The 15548-nt window shown below is 41.5% G+C and overlaps 1 protein-coding gene across 1 annotated transcript in view; it reads right to left on the minus strand.

Moving 5' to 3' along the window:
* The window catches only part of GLS2 (glutaminase 2), a gene marked incomplete at both ends in the record, with an annotated part of 27030 nt that extends 11880 nt beyond the window's left edge, over nt 1-15150 (minus strand). The window contains 12 exons of the mRNA XM_083351537.1: nt 335-511; nt 1091-1141; nt 1294-1360; nt 1503-1561; nt 2069-2101; nt 3651-3709; nt 5814-5977; nt 7233-7312; nt 8231-8360; nt 9398-9519; nt 11049-11148; nt 14948-15150. Coding sequence (XP_083207663.1) covers nt 335-511; nt 1091-1141; nt 1294-1360; nt 1503-1561; nt 2069-2101; nt 3651-3709; nt 5814-5977; nt 7233-7312; nt 8231-8360; nt 9398-9519; nt 11049-11148; nt 14948-15150 — 1245 coding nt within the window. The remainder of the gene's footprint in view (nt 1-334; nt 512-1090; nt 1142-1293; nt 1361-1502; nt 1562-2068; nt 2102-3650; nt 3710-5813; nt 5978-7232; nt 7313-8230; nt 8361-9397; nt 9520-11048; nt 11149-14947) is intronic.
* Nucleotides 15151-15548: the final 398 nt, after the last annotated feature.

Here is a 15548-nt window from a genome sequence, read left to right on the forward strand (position 1 = left end):
CAACGGTCATAAGTGTGAAAAACAGTCATAACTCACTTTTTTTCCAGTGCTATTGTAACTTTGAACAGTCACTAAATGAAAGGTTGTAAGTCGAGGACTACCTGCATTTTATTAAATGAGGCAAGCCATGGCATAGGCCTCAGCATAGTACAGGAACTTGCAAAAGTGTTGTTTCTGCTTCAGTAGCACCTGATTCATCTGACCATTTCAATGGAGAGGAACGGCCTTTGGAAGAGAATTCCCCCTGAAATCAGCTTTTCATGAAAATAGTCCTATCCTCTTTCTGGATGCTCTCTGTTTCTTCCCACCCACCCAAAACAGAGCAGAAACTTACATGGAAGGCAAACTGCCCCGAGAAGTCGTACATGCCACAAGAATGCATGAGGCTAAGGGTGTTGCGGATGGCTTCGTCACTGAGGACACACTCGCCTGTGATAGGGCAGATGCCACCGTTGGCAAGCGTGGCTGCCATGACACTGCCAGACTCACAAGTCACTTCAACAGAACACAACTTCATAAAGGGGGGGGGAAAGTTTTCAAAAAAGAGAAATTAGTTATAACAACATCTTAGTAAGAAGCCCAGAAATCAGTCCTAACCTCTGCTTGGAGTGAAAATTTAGGGTCTGTACATAAATGTGGTTTAACACAGAGAAAACACCTGATATAATATTTCTTGAAAAATGACAGATAATTCTGATTATGTGAAGGTCTCTCCAGAATCAACCTTTTTGATCTGATGCCTGTCATATGCATCAGTGTAAACTGTCAGTCCCAAGAATCTGCTAGCTGGGGATGATGGGGAGTATAGCATATTGCAGTTTGGAGACACTGGCCTGTGGGATATTAATCTAAAGTAGGAGTGGGGCACTATGGCACCTTTATGATCTGAGAACTTTAACTCCCAGAATTCCTAAGCCAGAATTCTGGAAGTTGAAGTCCCCAAGTCATAAAGGGGCCCTAGTTCCCTATCTCTGATATAGAAGAATAGGTTTGGATGAAAAAAACAACCAAATGCCTCCCCCCCCCAAACTCAGAAGGATTGTTTTGTATCCAACATACCACCTCAGCTCCAGTTCAAAATGCAACTTACCTGGAAATACAAGTCAAGAGCTGCCATCATGTCGGCACCATGTGGAAAGCACTTTCTTTAGGGATTAAAGAAAATAAAGTCGGGTCAGATCTTGGCAAAGTTGGTCTTTCCCAGTGTGAGGGGTTTCTTTCAACTTTCAACTGCATTTATCCTGGTCTGCTAGAAAGCCCAGGGTTTCTCTCCCCCACCTTTCTTCTTGTTACCTTTTTGTCTTTGAGATAGTAGCCAATGGCATAATTCCGATCTCCTGTTTCTTTCTCTGACTGAAACCTGCAAAGAAATGGGCAGAAATCTTCATTTCTCTCAGCCTCTGGATTACTCCATTTGGAGAATTATCATTCAGATTAAACCTGACATGCTGCTAAGCACTCTAACTGCAAGCCCATACATAGACACAACACATGTGCCTTACGTGGTATTGCTGAATCCCACAAATTCATTTCCAGCCATCTTCTTCAAATAATCCACCACCTAGAACAGAAACAAAACTGCATTTGGAAGGGACCTCTTTATGATCCAGCTCTTTTTTTATTTCAATCTGGATTTTTCCAGTCTTTCAGTAACCCTTCTTTCTTTTTCTCTTGCCAGTCAATTAATTGTATGCCTAATTGCAGTATTTTTAATTTCACAGAACAGTTTGGTACCTATTTTGTTGATTATCACTCATCCTTCAAACTAATAAAAAAAACAAGCGCATTAAAAAATAGGGATGCTGGACTGAATGCTCCTGTAAGCCGCAGCTTCCCCATTCTTGTCCCTAATTGAATGTATCAGAATTACTGCTTGTCACTTTGTCATTTAGAAACCATGCCCTTGTGTTCTGCATGTGTTTTACCCTTCATCGGTAAATATTCTAGGGGATTTTTAAACAAATGACTAAATCAAATGTCAGGGTTGCATTGCAAGATAAATGACTTGATCAGCCAGCATTTCCAGAAAATCAATTTCCCCTCCAACCCTGAGAAAGGGCAGACTCACGTAGTCAAACTTCTCTGCTTTATTGCAGCCCATCTGAGGAGGAAGAAGAAGAAAAAGAGAAAAGAATCGAATGCATTCTGAGACCCAGTTTAATCTTGACAAATGTAAACATCCAGGATGGTGGTTGTTAGAAAGTTTAGAAATGCATTCTATAACTTCTAGTTAAGATAGCTACAGGGGTCCCAGATCAGTTCTTGGTGGAGCAGTGGGCTAATGCCTCCTTAAGTAACACCAGCTGCCTGCAATTAGTGCAGGTTCGAGTCCCACCAGGCTCAAGGTTGACTCAGCCTTCCATCCTTCCGAGGTAGGTAAAATGAGGACCCAGATTGTTGGGGGCAATTAAGCTGACTTTGTAATAATGCCGCTTGGGGGTGGGGCGAAAGCCCTAATAAGAAGGCATATACATAGAATGAAGGCTATTGCTAAGCACATTGATTTGTGCTTTAGATTGTAAGCCGCCCTGAGTCTTCAGAGAAGGGCGGGATATAAATGGGATTAAAAAAAAAGTTCTTGAATTGGATAGAACAGCTGTTAAATCTTGTGTAGAACTTCAGGGACAGAAGAATGGAGGAATATTTATCTTTGAGAGAGTTTTGGGTAGATGAGAAGAGGCTTGAGCTCCATATGCATCTGACATATGAAACAAGGGATCCCTCAACTTTGGCCAAGAGTGAGAGAGTAAGACAGTTGTAAGTCTGACTAAGGAAGAAAATCATAATGGGAAGATCACTGCAGTGACAGCATATTATAAATGCAGCAAACAAACCCAAATTATCTGTAATCCTGCACCCTGGAGATAAATTGGAACCAGAATCTATCATTGTAGGACAATATCAAAGCTGATCCTTATCAAATAGCCCAAATGCTACTTCTGGGGTGGGAGGAGTAGATGTGACAATGTGTGTATCGCAATATAGACTTTGCACCTTATGTACCGTCCCTTATATGGGAGTTATTCACACAGTGTCAGATCTGCCATCATACTGCTGCAGCCCTGCTTCGCTTTGATGGCATCCTACCATAAAGTATGGGAAGAGGAGATGGGGGATGACAGGAAACAGAAGTGCCAACCAGAGAAAACAGTTGAATGATCCAATGGGCCACAGGCGAGGGAATGGAATGCGAATGCCACCAAAAAGGTGCCAAATTTTAGAACTGTTACCAAAACAACTGGTTTGAACCTTATTGGACACTAAAAAAGATGACCAAGGGGAGAGGGCCTGGGAGAAGAGAAAGTTACCAGGTTTACATGGGAATCCTCAGATCTGGCTTTGCTTAGCTGTAACCACTTGGCCCTTAGTAAAAGTATACTTTTCACTACAAATGGAGTTGAGGGTCTTTCTTTCCTAGATGCCCAAGCTGGGACAGGCCTGACACACAGTATACTAAGTCATACTGGTAGTTTACCAAACACAGAAGCTACTGAGTTCAAGTTACATGAAAACCAAACAAACCACATTCCAGTATTTGTGAAGTGAGTCCAGAGATATGTTGTCTTTAATCCAAACTGTATTATACTCTCCATTTGTTGGGTGACTCCAGCCCATGTCTAATACCAGTACTATAGCCAAAGAAACTTTACCTTGATAAGAGAGCTCACCACAATGGCTCCTGCATTCACCATAGGGTTGTGTGGAATCCCTGAATGCAAAGGAATGGATTAAAACAGGATTCTTTAAATTTTGCACCCTCCTCCTCCTCAATTAGGTTTCTCTAAAACACTGGCCTTCTCAATATAGTGGAATCTGTGTTGATTGTGAGGTGGAACTGCCAATCAAAGCATAGTCATGTAGGCCACCACCTTTCTGTTTACATTCTAGAGAAAAACTGAGGAATTATGGATTTGGGATGTGTAGGTGGACAAATCTGAGAAAGGCTGAGAGTTTTAACCCTAGAAAATCTCCGTCAGTCAGGGAAACAGAGTTAGAACCAGTGCTAGAGCAGTGCTAGAGTAAGCAAATTGTGATTGGCTATAACTACATTGTAGAATCAAGTTAACTTATTTAATGAACTATTTAAAATTATTTAATGTAAGTCCATTCATTTCTTTGCTTTAAAATTAATCAGGTAAGAGTTGTTGTCCCTTATCTTACCCGTGTTCCATTTAGTCATGTTACCTCAGAAATAAAGGATAAATAAAGCTGCCTGGAGTCATTCCAGTTTGACAGCCTTATAAGTATAAGAACAGAAAAAAAAAGAAATTCCAAACCTCAGCAGGGTTATGATGGCAGCAAGACAAATAGATCTTGCAGAGATCTTGCACAGTTTATGGGATTCACTTTAAAATTAATTAATTTTAAAATTAACAAAAAGAAAATAAGAAAAGTACACTCTCATCAAGAGGTCTAATTGGTGCCAGGTTTTTGTTGTTTTTAATGTTTTAATTCAGAGGTGTCAAACTGCCGGCCCGCGGGCCAGATGCATCACGCAAAAGCTACGCCCATTCCAGCTCCGGCAAGGGGAAAAAAGTTCTGACGTCGTGACATGTCATGTGACGTGGTGAGTTTGACACCCCTGCTTTAATTGATTGAGTTTTATAGCTTTGAAAGTGATTTTATATGTCTTTTAATTTTTTATTGGGAGCTCTCCAGAATTGATTGAAAGATGGGACACTTTAAAAATGTTTTAAATAAATAAGATGGGACCACAGTTTCCAAATCCTCACTCAGTACTGACCAACTTTTCTGGCTGGATTTTTTAGGAGCTATAGAAGCCATTGATCTGCAGGACTTCTGAATTGGGAAAGAACCATTGTGGTGCAGTGGTTAAAGTGCAGTATTGCAGGCTGAATCTGCCTACAGTGAGGAGTTCAATCCTGACTGGCTCAAGGTTGACTCAGCCTTCCATCCTTCCAAGGCTGGTAAAATGAGGACCCAGATTGTTGGGGGCCATAGGCTGACTCTGTAAACTGTTAGAAAATGCTGTAAAACTCTACGAAGCGGTATAAAAGTTTAAGTGCTAGTGCTATGCTTGCTGTAGTCTTGTTAACAGTATAATAAGAACTATTGTTTTCATTTTTAGCATGACCCTAAATTATTGTTTCTTCATATGCCATTATGCAGGCCTTACCGAAATAGAAAAAAAAAATCCACAAATACTTTAATGAAGGATGCATACTTTTTCACAGGTTTGTTAAGTATCATTCACTTAATACATAAATATACAAATCATAAGAAAAAGTAGGACCAATGAACTAATGGACTGTTAGGCACATATACCCAATGATCAAACAAACAGAAAAAGAAACGTAAGAGGTAAACAGTTCTCACTCCCCCCTTGAATATTTTCTGCGGGAAGAACTGCCTCAATTTTGCAAGGAACTTAAAGTGGACTGAAAGAGAAAAAGGTTTAATGGGACAGATGAAGATTCAGAGAAAAGCTCTCCTTCTTACTTTCCATGGGAATATTAATAGGGAAAATACAGATATTTTATGGCCTGCATTTTCGTACAATCTTTTAGTACACCAGGGCCTGTACACTTTTGCCATCCTAGAGGCTTAAAGCAAGTGTTTCACACATATTACACAACAACAGACTTTGTCTTTCAACAGAAGTTGCATCCTGGCTCAGACATGGGAGGTACAGATGTTTTCATCACAACTGGAATGGTCTCATTCACACAGTAAGGCTTTTAGTAGTCAAAGGGGCTGACAAAGGACAGCACCTGTGTTACAACAGGGTGTGCAAAGATTTAAACCACGGTCTCCTGTTCCTCAGCACACGTAGGCTCCTCTCCACTACTCACCTTCTTCGTTGAGAGACAGTTTGTCGTAACGCAGCCCACTGGGCTCTTTGCCCACATACTGATGGACTCCCTCTGTGCCCAGTTCACTCACAGCAACGGCATATTTTAAGGGCTTGACGCATGACTGCAGGCAGAAGGGAGTCATAGTGTGGCCCATGGAATGCCTAGGGGAGATGGAGGGAGAGAAATAATGTGTACCCAACAACCCTAACATGGTGACCTGACATTTGTGCAAAGTGTGGGAATGCTGTTGCCAAAACATTGGGCCTTCTTCTGGTTTTATACTGCTAATTGACTAGCGGAAACTTCAGAATTTCTAACAAGGGGTGCCCAAAATTAAACCAAAGGACTCCTACATGTGAAGAACTCTGATCTGTGAACTTCAGTCAGTCTCTCAAGGCCCCAGGATGAGATACTTAGTGACACAGCAGAGTTCATAATTCAGAGTCTCCAACATGAAGGGAGCTAAGGGTACACATGGAAGATGGAAAAGCTCTTTTTTTGCGTATCCCCAAAACTTGTTGCAGGGGTTGTGGCTGATCACAGAATATGAAGAACATCCTCTATTCCCTCCTTTGATCGTCTCTTCTGTCTGAAAGACCAACACCAACATATTGATGAAGAGGCAGGCAGGCAGTTTATCCCCAGTAGTTCATGCCACAGCCAGGCACAAGGACTGGTTCAATCAAAGTCATCATTTGACAAACCTGAAGCAGCCACAGTGGCTGGGCTGACAACATCCTAAGCCCAAACCAAACTGACTTCCCTGCTGTTACCCAGAACTACAGTACAGTACAGGTAGTCCTTGACTTACAACAGTTCAGTTAGTGACCATTCAAATTACAATGGCAGTGGAAAAAGTGACTTATGACTTTTTCACACTTACAACTGTTGTAGCATCTCCATGGTCATGTGATCAAAATTTGGATGATTGGCAGTTAGTTCATATTTATGATGGTTGCAGTGTCCCAGGGTCATGCGATCCCCTTTTGCGATCTTATGACAAGCAAAGTCAATGGGGAAGCCAGATTCACTTAACAGTTGTATTACTAACTTAACAACTGCAGTGATTCACTTAACAACTGTGACAAGAAAGGTCGTAAAAATGGGGCAAAACTCACTTAACAAATGTATCACTTAGCAACATAAATATTGGGCTTGATTCTGGTTATAAGTCAAGGACTACCTGTATTACAGTCCCGTTGAATTTGGTTTGGTGGTTAAAGCGCCAGGTTAGAAACCACGAGACTGGGAGTTTTAGTCCCCCTTACGCAGGAAAGCTGGCTGGCTGACTTTGGGTCAGTTAGACACACTCCGTCCAGCTCACCTCACTGAGCCTTTGTTTTGGGGAAAATAGTTTTTCCTCTTCTGTAATAATCACCACCACCCCTTTTTTGCACCTCAGTTCTTTATACACACCGCTGTCCGTCCACTGTGCAGAGAGATACGCCCCAGATGTCTGGATTACATTTGGCCCTTTGTGGGATGTAATTTGCTACCTGTATAAAAGGAAAGAGAAATTGTTCAGATGTGGGACAAGCCCTAGGGAACAGTCATTAACCATTTGCAGCCCATCTAACTCAGGGCAGTAGAGGAAGTTTCCCTTGGCCTCCCTTGTATACCAGTGAGATTGTAGGATTAAACTGAAACTAAGAGAAGCAGTCTGCATGAGTGCACTAATGAGCAAAATCCGCAGCAGAGGAAGATATCTTAGACTGCTACATACATTTGTGGTTTTATTTGTGCCCTTGACTTGCAACCATTCATAGCAACCATTTAAAGCAGGGGTGTCAAACTCAATTTCATTGAGGGCCGCATCACCAATGCAGTTGCCCTCAGGGGGCCGGGTGGGTGTGGCCAGGGTGGGCGTGGCCTACTGGGTGGGCGTGGCTAGAGTGCGTATGGCCTACTGGGTGGGCGTGGCCAGTTCTACATCGTTCGCATCAAGGGTGCCTATGGGGGCCTGGGCAGGAGTGGGACAGATCTGGGGGTCTCTGGCAGGAGGAGGGTCTCTGGGCCGGGGCCAAGGCGGTGGGGGCCGTTCCCTCACTCTTTCCAGGATGGCTTCGCGGGCCACATGAAACCACTTCGTGGGCCGGATCCAGCCCCCAGGCCTTGTGTTTGACATGTCTGATTTAAAGTTACAAAAGAACTGAAAAAAGTTTTGGAGGGATTTTAGTAAGAGTTAAGGGTGCTTAAGGGGAGATATTCACATTTCCTCTTCCCATGAAAGTTGAATAAGACAACCTCTCTCCTTAATTCTAAGGCCAGCCAACCACCCTCTTTGCCTTCCTATCTGCCACTCTCCTATTCCACCCAAGCCCTGGGGAGCTTTCCATACATATTCGTGTTTTTTTTAAGGTAGCAGAGGAATCCTATTATTTACCTTCTGCTATGTGCAATCAGATCATTTTTACCTTGCCCTCCCTAAGTCCTTTGGTACACTCAAAGATCTGCTCCACGTGAGATGTAAACTCCTTGAAGTCAGGGATGACAAATTTCTTCCGGAAAGCCTGGGTCAAGAGAACTATGTTGCTACTCACACACCTGAAAGCCAAAATTATTGGTGAAATATTGAATGGCACATAGGGGAAGAATGTAGGATGTCTTTATTTGGAGACCAAGCAGACATGAAAACTGTAACGACCATTTTATCTTCTTGTTCCTTTGCCTTGAAAAGCAGCTGACTTGGCAATATCAACCCAACGACTCAGAAGCATGTTTCCTCTTTTCTTGCACTTTGAACATCCAAACTTAACAAGTTAGCCATTTTTTTTTAACTTTCAGCTTTTAAATGCTAACTGACTTATCATCTCTCCTATCTTTCTCTATAATTCTTTTTTTTATAACCTCCTGTAGCTTCTAGCTGCCGCTTGTAAAGTCCATAGGAAAAAGAAGTCGCGGAATAAACCTTCCCTTCCCATATATTGGTTGAATTGTATAGTGTAGTGTGGTATGGTTTGCTTGGTTGTAGTTTGTTTGCTTGGCCACAGTTACCTGGGTTCACAAAATGGAATATGTTCTGATTGACAAAACTTCACAGGCTGGATTCATTCAACAAAGCACCCAATCGAAAAAATACCACATGAAAACTCAGTATGTTGCTTGAATGCAGCTACCATTAAATCAGACATTAGGCATGGAGTAGAAATTCAAGTTATCCAAATAAAAACTTGAGGTTTTTCCAAAATAATTGGACATTTCTTTTAACATTCTGAAGCTATCCCTATTTCATATTTGCTGTTCCTGAATGTGCAAATTTAAGTACTGTAGCATGTATATTGCTTAACCAAAATAGCTCTTGTGTTTTTAGGCTATGAAAAATTGTGGTGGGCTAAGGGGAAGAAGATATAGTCAGGTAGGAAGAGATGCAAACAGGAGATATGTGAGAATATGACTACAGAAGGAATTCTGTGAATCGGGGTGCGATTGTTTACAGAACAAAATTTGTGTGCGACAGGATGAACGAAAACTAAATTTGCCTGCAGGAGCTGATATGCTTTGTTAAACAAACATAGATTGAGGGCTCCAGTTGCAAAGGGGCAGCCACAGCACCACCAGGAACACTTCAGTGTAATTCCTACCTCCGAAAAAGTTCTCGACTCAGCATTCCTCCACTGCTAGCTCCTTGAGTTGCGGTCCGCATCAGATTCATGCAGTCGTGAAGACGTGGATCTGAGGTCCAAAGGCCAGTGCGCTGTAAGGCCTGAATGAAAAAGAACATGTCAGGGAAGAGGGTTGTAGTACCGGATGCGGTACCCAGTACAGCTAGTCCTCGATTTAGGACCTCAATTGAGCCCAAAATCTCTGTCATAAAGTCAGACATTTGCTAAGTGAGTTTTGCCCCATTTTACAAGACCTTCCTTGCCACAGTTGTTAAGTCAATCAGTGAAGTTGATAAGTTATAAGCTGGTTGTTAAGTGAATCTGGCTTCCGCATTGACTTCGCTTGTCAGAAGGTCGCAAAAGGCGACCCCTTGACCTTGGGACACAGCTACGGTCATAAGTATGAGTCAACTGCTAAGCATCTGAATTTTGATCACAAGATCATGGAGATGCTACAAAGGTCACAACTGTGAAAAACGGTCATAAGTCACATTTTTCAGTTTATTTATTTATTTATTATTTTGACTTCTATACCGCCCTATTCCCGTAGGACTCAGGGCAGTTTACAGGCCAATTAAAACCATACAATACAAAAGTTAAAATAAATTTAAAAAGTAATTAAATTTAAGCCCCAAAATTAAAACTTTAAAACCCAATTAAAAACCCCTCAGTCTAGGCCAGACAGCTCAAAGAGTTTCAATGATCACTAAACGAACTGTTGTAAGTTGAGGACTACATGTACTTTAGAACTCATTGGTATGAAGGGTGAATTCTTAATTAAACTTTGGTACATGCATGCATGTGCTTTTGCACATGTGGAACCTCCCCATCCTGTTTTTCAGAGGGTAGATGGATCTCTCTTTAATCAAGTACTGAAATTGAAGGCTCCAATGAAAAATTATGGATATTGCCCAGAAAAATTAACTGTGAGAGTCAATTGTATTATAGGTAAAACAGAACCCATAGATACTCCATTTCAATAGGTATCAGAATAGCAGATGTTATTGTAATTTTTCCTTCCTATGGGGTAGCAATTATGACAGCAGCATCGCAGACAAGGCTCTTTGCAACAATTTGAATGCTGAGTGAATTCATGGGACTATGACAGGGCTTTGTTTTCAGACACCAGAACCTGCAAGATCTGCTCCAGAGACATTAAGGCAGGGGAGTGGTGTTCTCCCTGAGTTCTTAAAGCAGGGGTCTTCAAACTTGGCCCTTTTATGACTTGTGGACTTCAACTTCCAGAATTCCTCAGCCAGCATGCCAATTATATACTGCCATTTGTTTTACTACTTGTGCAATTTTTTTTTAAAAAAATCTGGAATTAATCATGTTAACCTTCACTTTGCATTTCTATTTTATCTTCACATTGTCACAGTTTTTTTTTTAAATAAATGTATACTATTATTTTCAAAATAACTGTACAGGATCTAAAGAGTTTGTATGATAGGTATCGCATTAGTAACGCAAGGTTTTTACAATTCTAGTATTTCCATTTGTCTACAATGAATTGTAGAATAATTGCCCTTTATAAACCTAGAGATGCAGCATGAAAACTTTTTAAGCCATTTGAAAGACCCGTTTTAAATAATTTTAAACAATCGTAGCCATTCTTAAGGTCATATCTTACAGTGGTAAATTTGTGAACAGAGATGCTTTCCTGTCCTTCGGCTATTGTGTAAAAGAGCAGATCACTGAGACGTGGCAGCATCCCATTCACTGAGGGGTCCCTGGAGAGAGATGGGAATGACATATCTATCATCATCATCATCATCATCATCATCATCATCCCATAGCAAGATGTAGGCTTCTTCATTGAAAATTACAGGTCATAATACCAATGAAGGAGAATATTTGTAGCTCAGGGTTGAAATGAGGGGTTCTTGGTGCTCTCTGAGCTTGCTTGTTTTCTTGCAGACATTTCATTACCCTAACTACGTAACATCATCAGTGCTGATGAGGCACTGATGGGAACACTGGTGATGTTACCTAGTTAGGGTAATGAAACATCTGCCAGAAAACAAGCAAGATCAGAGAGCACCAAGGACCCCTCATAGATCATAATCTACCATGGTGGTCCAATGTGGTTTGACAGATGTTTTCCAATTTCCCAGTCTAGGGCTTAGAAAATGTGACTGGCCAAAGTCACCCAGCCAGCTTCCATGCCTAAAGGAGGACTACTGTAGGTCTCTCTGCTCCTATAAACCAAAATGAATTAATTCCTGGGAAGAGAAGTATCTCCTAAAAGAAAAGAATATGGGCAAATTAAAGCCAGGCTACCAAGAGAGACAGGAAACATTTTCCCCACAGGAAAACATAATTCCACACTCAATTTATTCTCTTCATTAGCTCCTACAGGTCTGCTTGTCAGTACTCAAGACAAGAAGAAAAATAGATTTCCCCTTACCGAAGTTGGAGAGTCACCAGTATCAGGGATGGTTTGGAGCAGAGTTGATGGGACTGTACAAGGCATCAATGTCAATGATATTTGTCATATCATTAAAGTAGTATTAATTACATTATTTTCATATAATGAAAATGTGAGGTTTGATGAACATCTGAAATTTCATGGGGTCGAAGTTATCTATGTGGACTATTTATCAGGACCCTTCTGACTCTGGAATTCTGTAAGTCTACACTGTTCCAAATATTGAAATGCCTCATAATCAGGATTTTCTGTATAATAATGCTGGGGTAACTCTCCCAATCTAGCCATTTAGTTTCTATTCTCTCTATTGTCCTGGGCCATGGGAACATAGAATAGACAACAAGATAGTTAAGGGAGGAAAGAATGCTGGCAACAGAAGAGATTCTTGAATCCCAGGGAAGCATTAGAAAGAGAGTAATTCTACCTTAATTACACTAGATATAAGTTATGCAGAAAAAATTACTGTGCTATGCCTTTAAGATTTTGTTGTATTGCTATACAAACAATAAATATATTTTTTAAAAACCCAAGTCTTTTTGTTTACCATGGAACTTGACATCTACCTAAAGGTAAAGGTAAAGGTAAAGGTTCCCCCGCACATGCGTGCTAGTTGTTTCCAACTCTAGGGGCCGGTGCTCATCTCTGTTTCAAAGCCGAAGAGCCAGCGCTTGTCCGAGGACGTCTCCGTGGTCATGTGGCTGGCATGACTAGACACCAAAGGCGCATGGAACGCTGTTACCTTCCCACCGGAGTGGTCCCTATTCTTCTACTTGCATTTTTACGTGCTTTCGAACTGCTAGGTTGGCAGAAGCTGGGACGAGTAACAGGCGCTCACTCTGTTACGCGGCACTCGGGATTCGACCTGTCAAACTGCCAACCATCTAATCGACAAGCTCAGCGTCCTAACCCACTGAGCCACCGCGTCCCTTTTTTGACATCTACCTACAAAACTAAACTGGCTTTTGCTTTTTAATCATAAAGGTGGATTCAAAAATATCCCCATTTATTTTTTTATTCCTGAAAAATCCATTATACCTCATTCAAATTCATGTTTAATAATTCTTTGGTACTAACTGATGTGGCCTGTTATTTTTAATCTTCTCCATCTTCATTAATTTATTTCTGGCAAGTATTTGACATTGTAAATTTGATCATTGAAACTGTGGAACACATTCAGTTCCAGCATCTTATTTAATATACAAAAACATGCTAGAATCAGGGGAAAAGAAGAAAAGAACTAATTAAGCCTAATTTTTTGAGATATAAATTGTATAGTGGATAATAATGTTCCAATGCTATTATTTTATTATTTATTATTTTATTATTTAAAATTAGTCTGAAGGAAAAATAATTTCTAGATAAATGAATTTAAAACAAAAAAAATCTATTTAAAATGATTTTCAGAAATGCATGGGTTCTAAAAAGTAAAGGAGCATGCCACCATAATAGTGATATAATGGACACTAATCAATATACATTCAGGTACCTGCACATTGAATTGCACATCAAATATGAAAAAAGAGAGAGAAAATAGCAAGAATAACAGCCTTGCACCACAAGTGGCAAAAGAAACATTATGTACAAAACCCCAATATTTCTCAACAACTAAAAATGTTATTTGAATGTTAGAAAAATGCATTGAAAAGTAAAATATGTATTTCTATGTTTGAATCTACAGTGTCAAATTATGATCAGATCAGGCATCCGACAGAAACACAATCGCTATCATTTAGGACATGGTGGATATTTTCTGCCCTGGAAAAAAATTCCCCACAGTATTAACCATGTCCGATATATTTTAGATCATAAAATAGCACCAAGGCTCAGTTTATTTTTCCTTTTCCATAGTTGCATTTTGGAACAAGTGCAGTTCCGCTGCTGAGGGGGTGTTTCTATGGCAGCCAGCATTTCTGCTGGGTACAGCCTCAGATTTCACCCCTCAGATTGGCAGAAGTGAAGATGCTTAGCAAGTCTCTAAAAGTATTACTGGCTATAAATAAATAAAAAAATAGAATATGAAAATGCCAAAAACCAATAGGCACCAACCAAAAGGCAGTGACAATGACTTCTGTATATTTAGAGCAGGGGTAGGCAACCTTGGCTCTTTTATGACTCATGGACTTCATCTCCCAGAATTCCTGAGCCTGGCTCAGGAATTCTGGGAGTTGAAGTCCATGAGTCATAAAAGAGCCAAGGTTGCCTACCCCTGATTTAGAGAATTTAGTCAGAAACCTTAATGTTTCTTTTGTGTCTTGGGCTGGTAGAAAACTCTCCGATTGTGGCTGAGCAGGCAGTGTGAAGGTCTAGATGCGTTAAAAAAAAGAAGAAAAGAAGCACCGAATGAAACAAATTAAAAGACTGACACCCTGTTTGGGGAAAGGTTTCTTTTTCAACCCCCTCTCCTTTGCCCATCTACTTCATTTACTTGACTGAACAAATAAAGCTGGAGTACAGGTAGTCCCTGACTTATGATCACAACTGAGCCCCAAAATTCTCTTGTTAAGTGAGACATTTATTAAGTGAGGTTTGCTCCATTTTTACGACTTTTTTTTGCCACAGTTGTTAAGGGAATCACTGCAGTTGATAAGTTAGTAACACAGTTGTTAAGTGAATCTGGCTTCCCCATTGACATTGCTTGTCAGAAGGTTGCAGAAGGGGATCACATGACCCCGGGACACTGCAATGGTCATAAGTATGAGCCAATTGCGAAGCGTCTGAATTTTGATCACATGACCATGCAGATGCTGCAAAGGTCGTAACTGTGAAAAACGGCCATAAGTCGCTTTTTTCCAGTGCCATTGTCACTTTGAATGGTCACTCAACGAACTGATGTAAGTCGAGGACTACCTGTAGCAGGAAAGCAGCATTTATCCTTGGGTGCCAATGAGAAAAAAAGTCTGGACTCACACCCCTGGATCTATCACATGGAGAAAGTTCACTAGTAGAAGCAAGGGGCTGCATACTAGAAAAAGCCAAAGATTGGGATTAAAGTGATCTCGCACATTTCGCCATTGGGAATGGCCAGACGATTCTCTCTCCCCCCCACAATTTAAGATCCCCCAAACTACAGCGTGACAAGCGGTAGCCCACGCCTCCCTTACTGGTCAGCGAGGCGCTTTTTAGGCGGCTGCGGCTGCTGGTGACGGCCATTCATCACCGCCTCTCTCCCTCCGGCGGAGTAGAGAGCTCTGCTCAAACCCCCGGGAAGGACCAGCTCCAAATCGCGTCCCGACGACCCTCTCCTCCAGTGGCGCCGAATCTCCCGCGTCTGCAGCGCTCCTGTCACGATCCTGAAAGCGCCCATGACCGCAGCCGAGGCGTTCGGGTCTCCGGAACGGGAGCGCCCCTTGAAGGTACGGCAGGAAGCGTCCAGGAACAACGCGGCCGGCCCCGCGGCTCCTGGCCCTTTAAAAGAAAAACATCAGGCCGGCGGTTTCCAAATTGGGAGGGAGGGGCGAGGGGGAGCTCCAGCCAATCAGCAAAGCAACCATTTTAAGGAACTGTAGAAAACCAATGAGGGATGGTGGGAGGAAAGGTCTTTGTATGGATTTTGCATTCCCTACCCTCCCAAGACAATGCTTCTTGGGTCTCTCTTTCAGTGACCTGAGGAACTACAGCATATATGATATAAGCATCTTCCATTGGCTTTGTATTCACTGTTTGGGATAGAATAGAGAGTACTACTAATACGATTCTTCCCTG

Source organism: Vipera ursinii (assembly GCF_947247035.1).
Source record: "Vipera ursinii genome assembly, chromosome: 2".
Lineage (NCBI taxonomy): Eukaryota > Metazoa > Chordata > Lepidosauria > Squamata > Viperidae > Vipera > Vipera ursinii.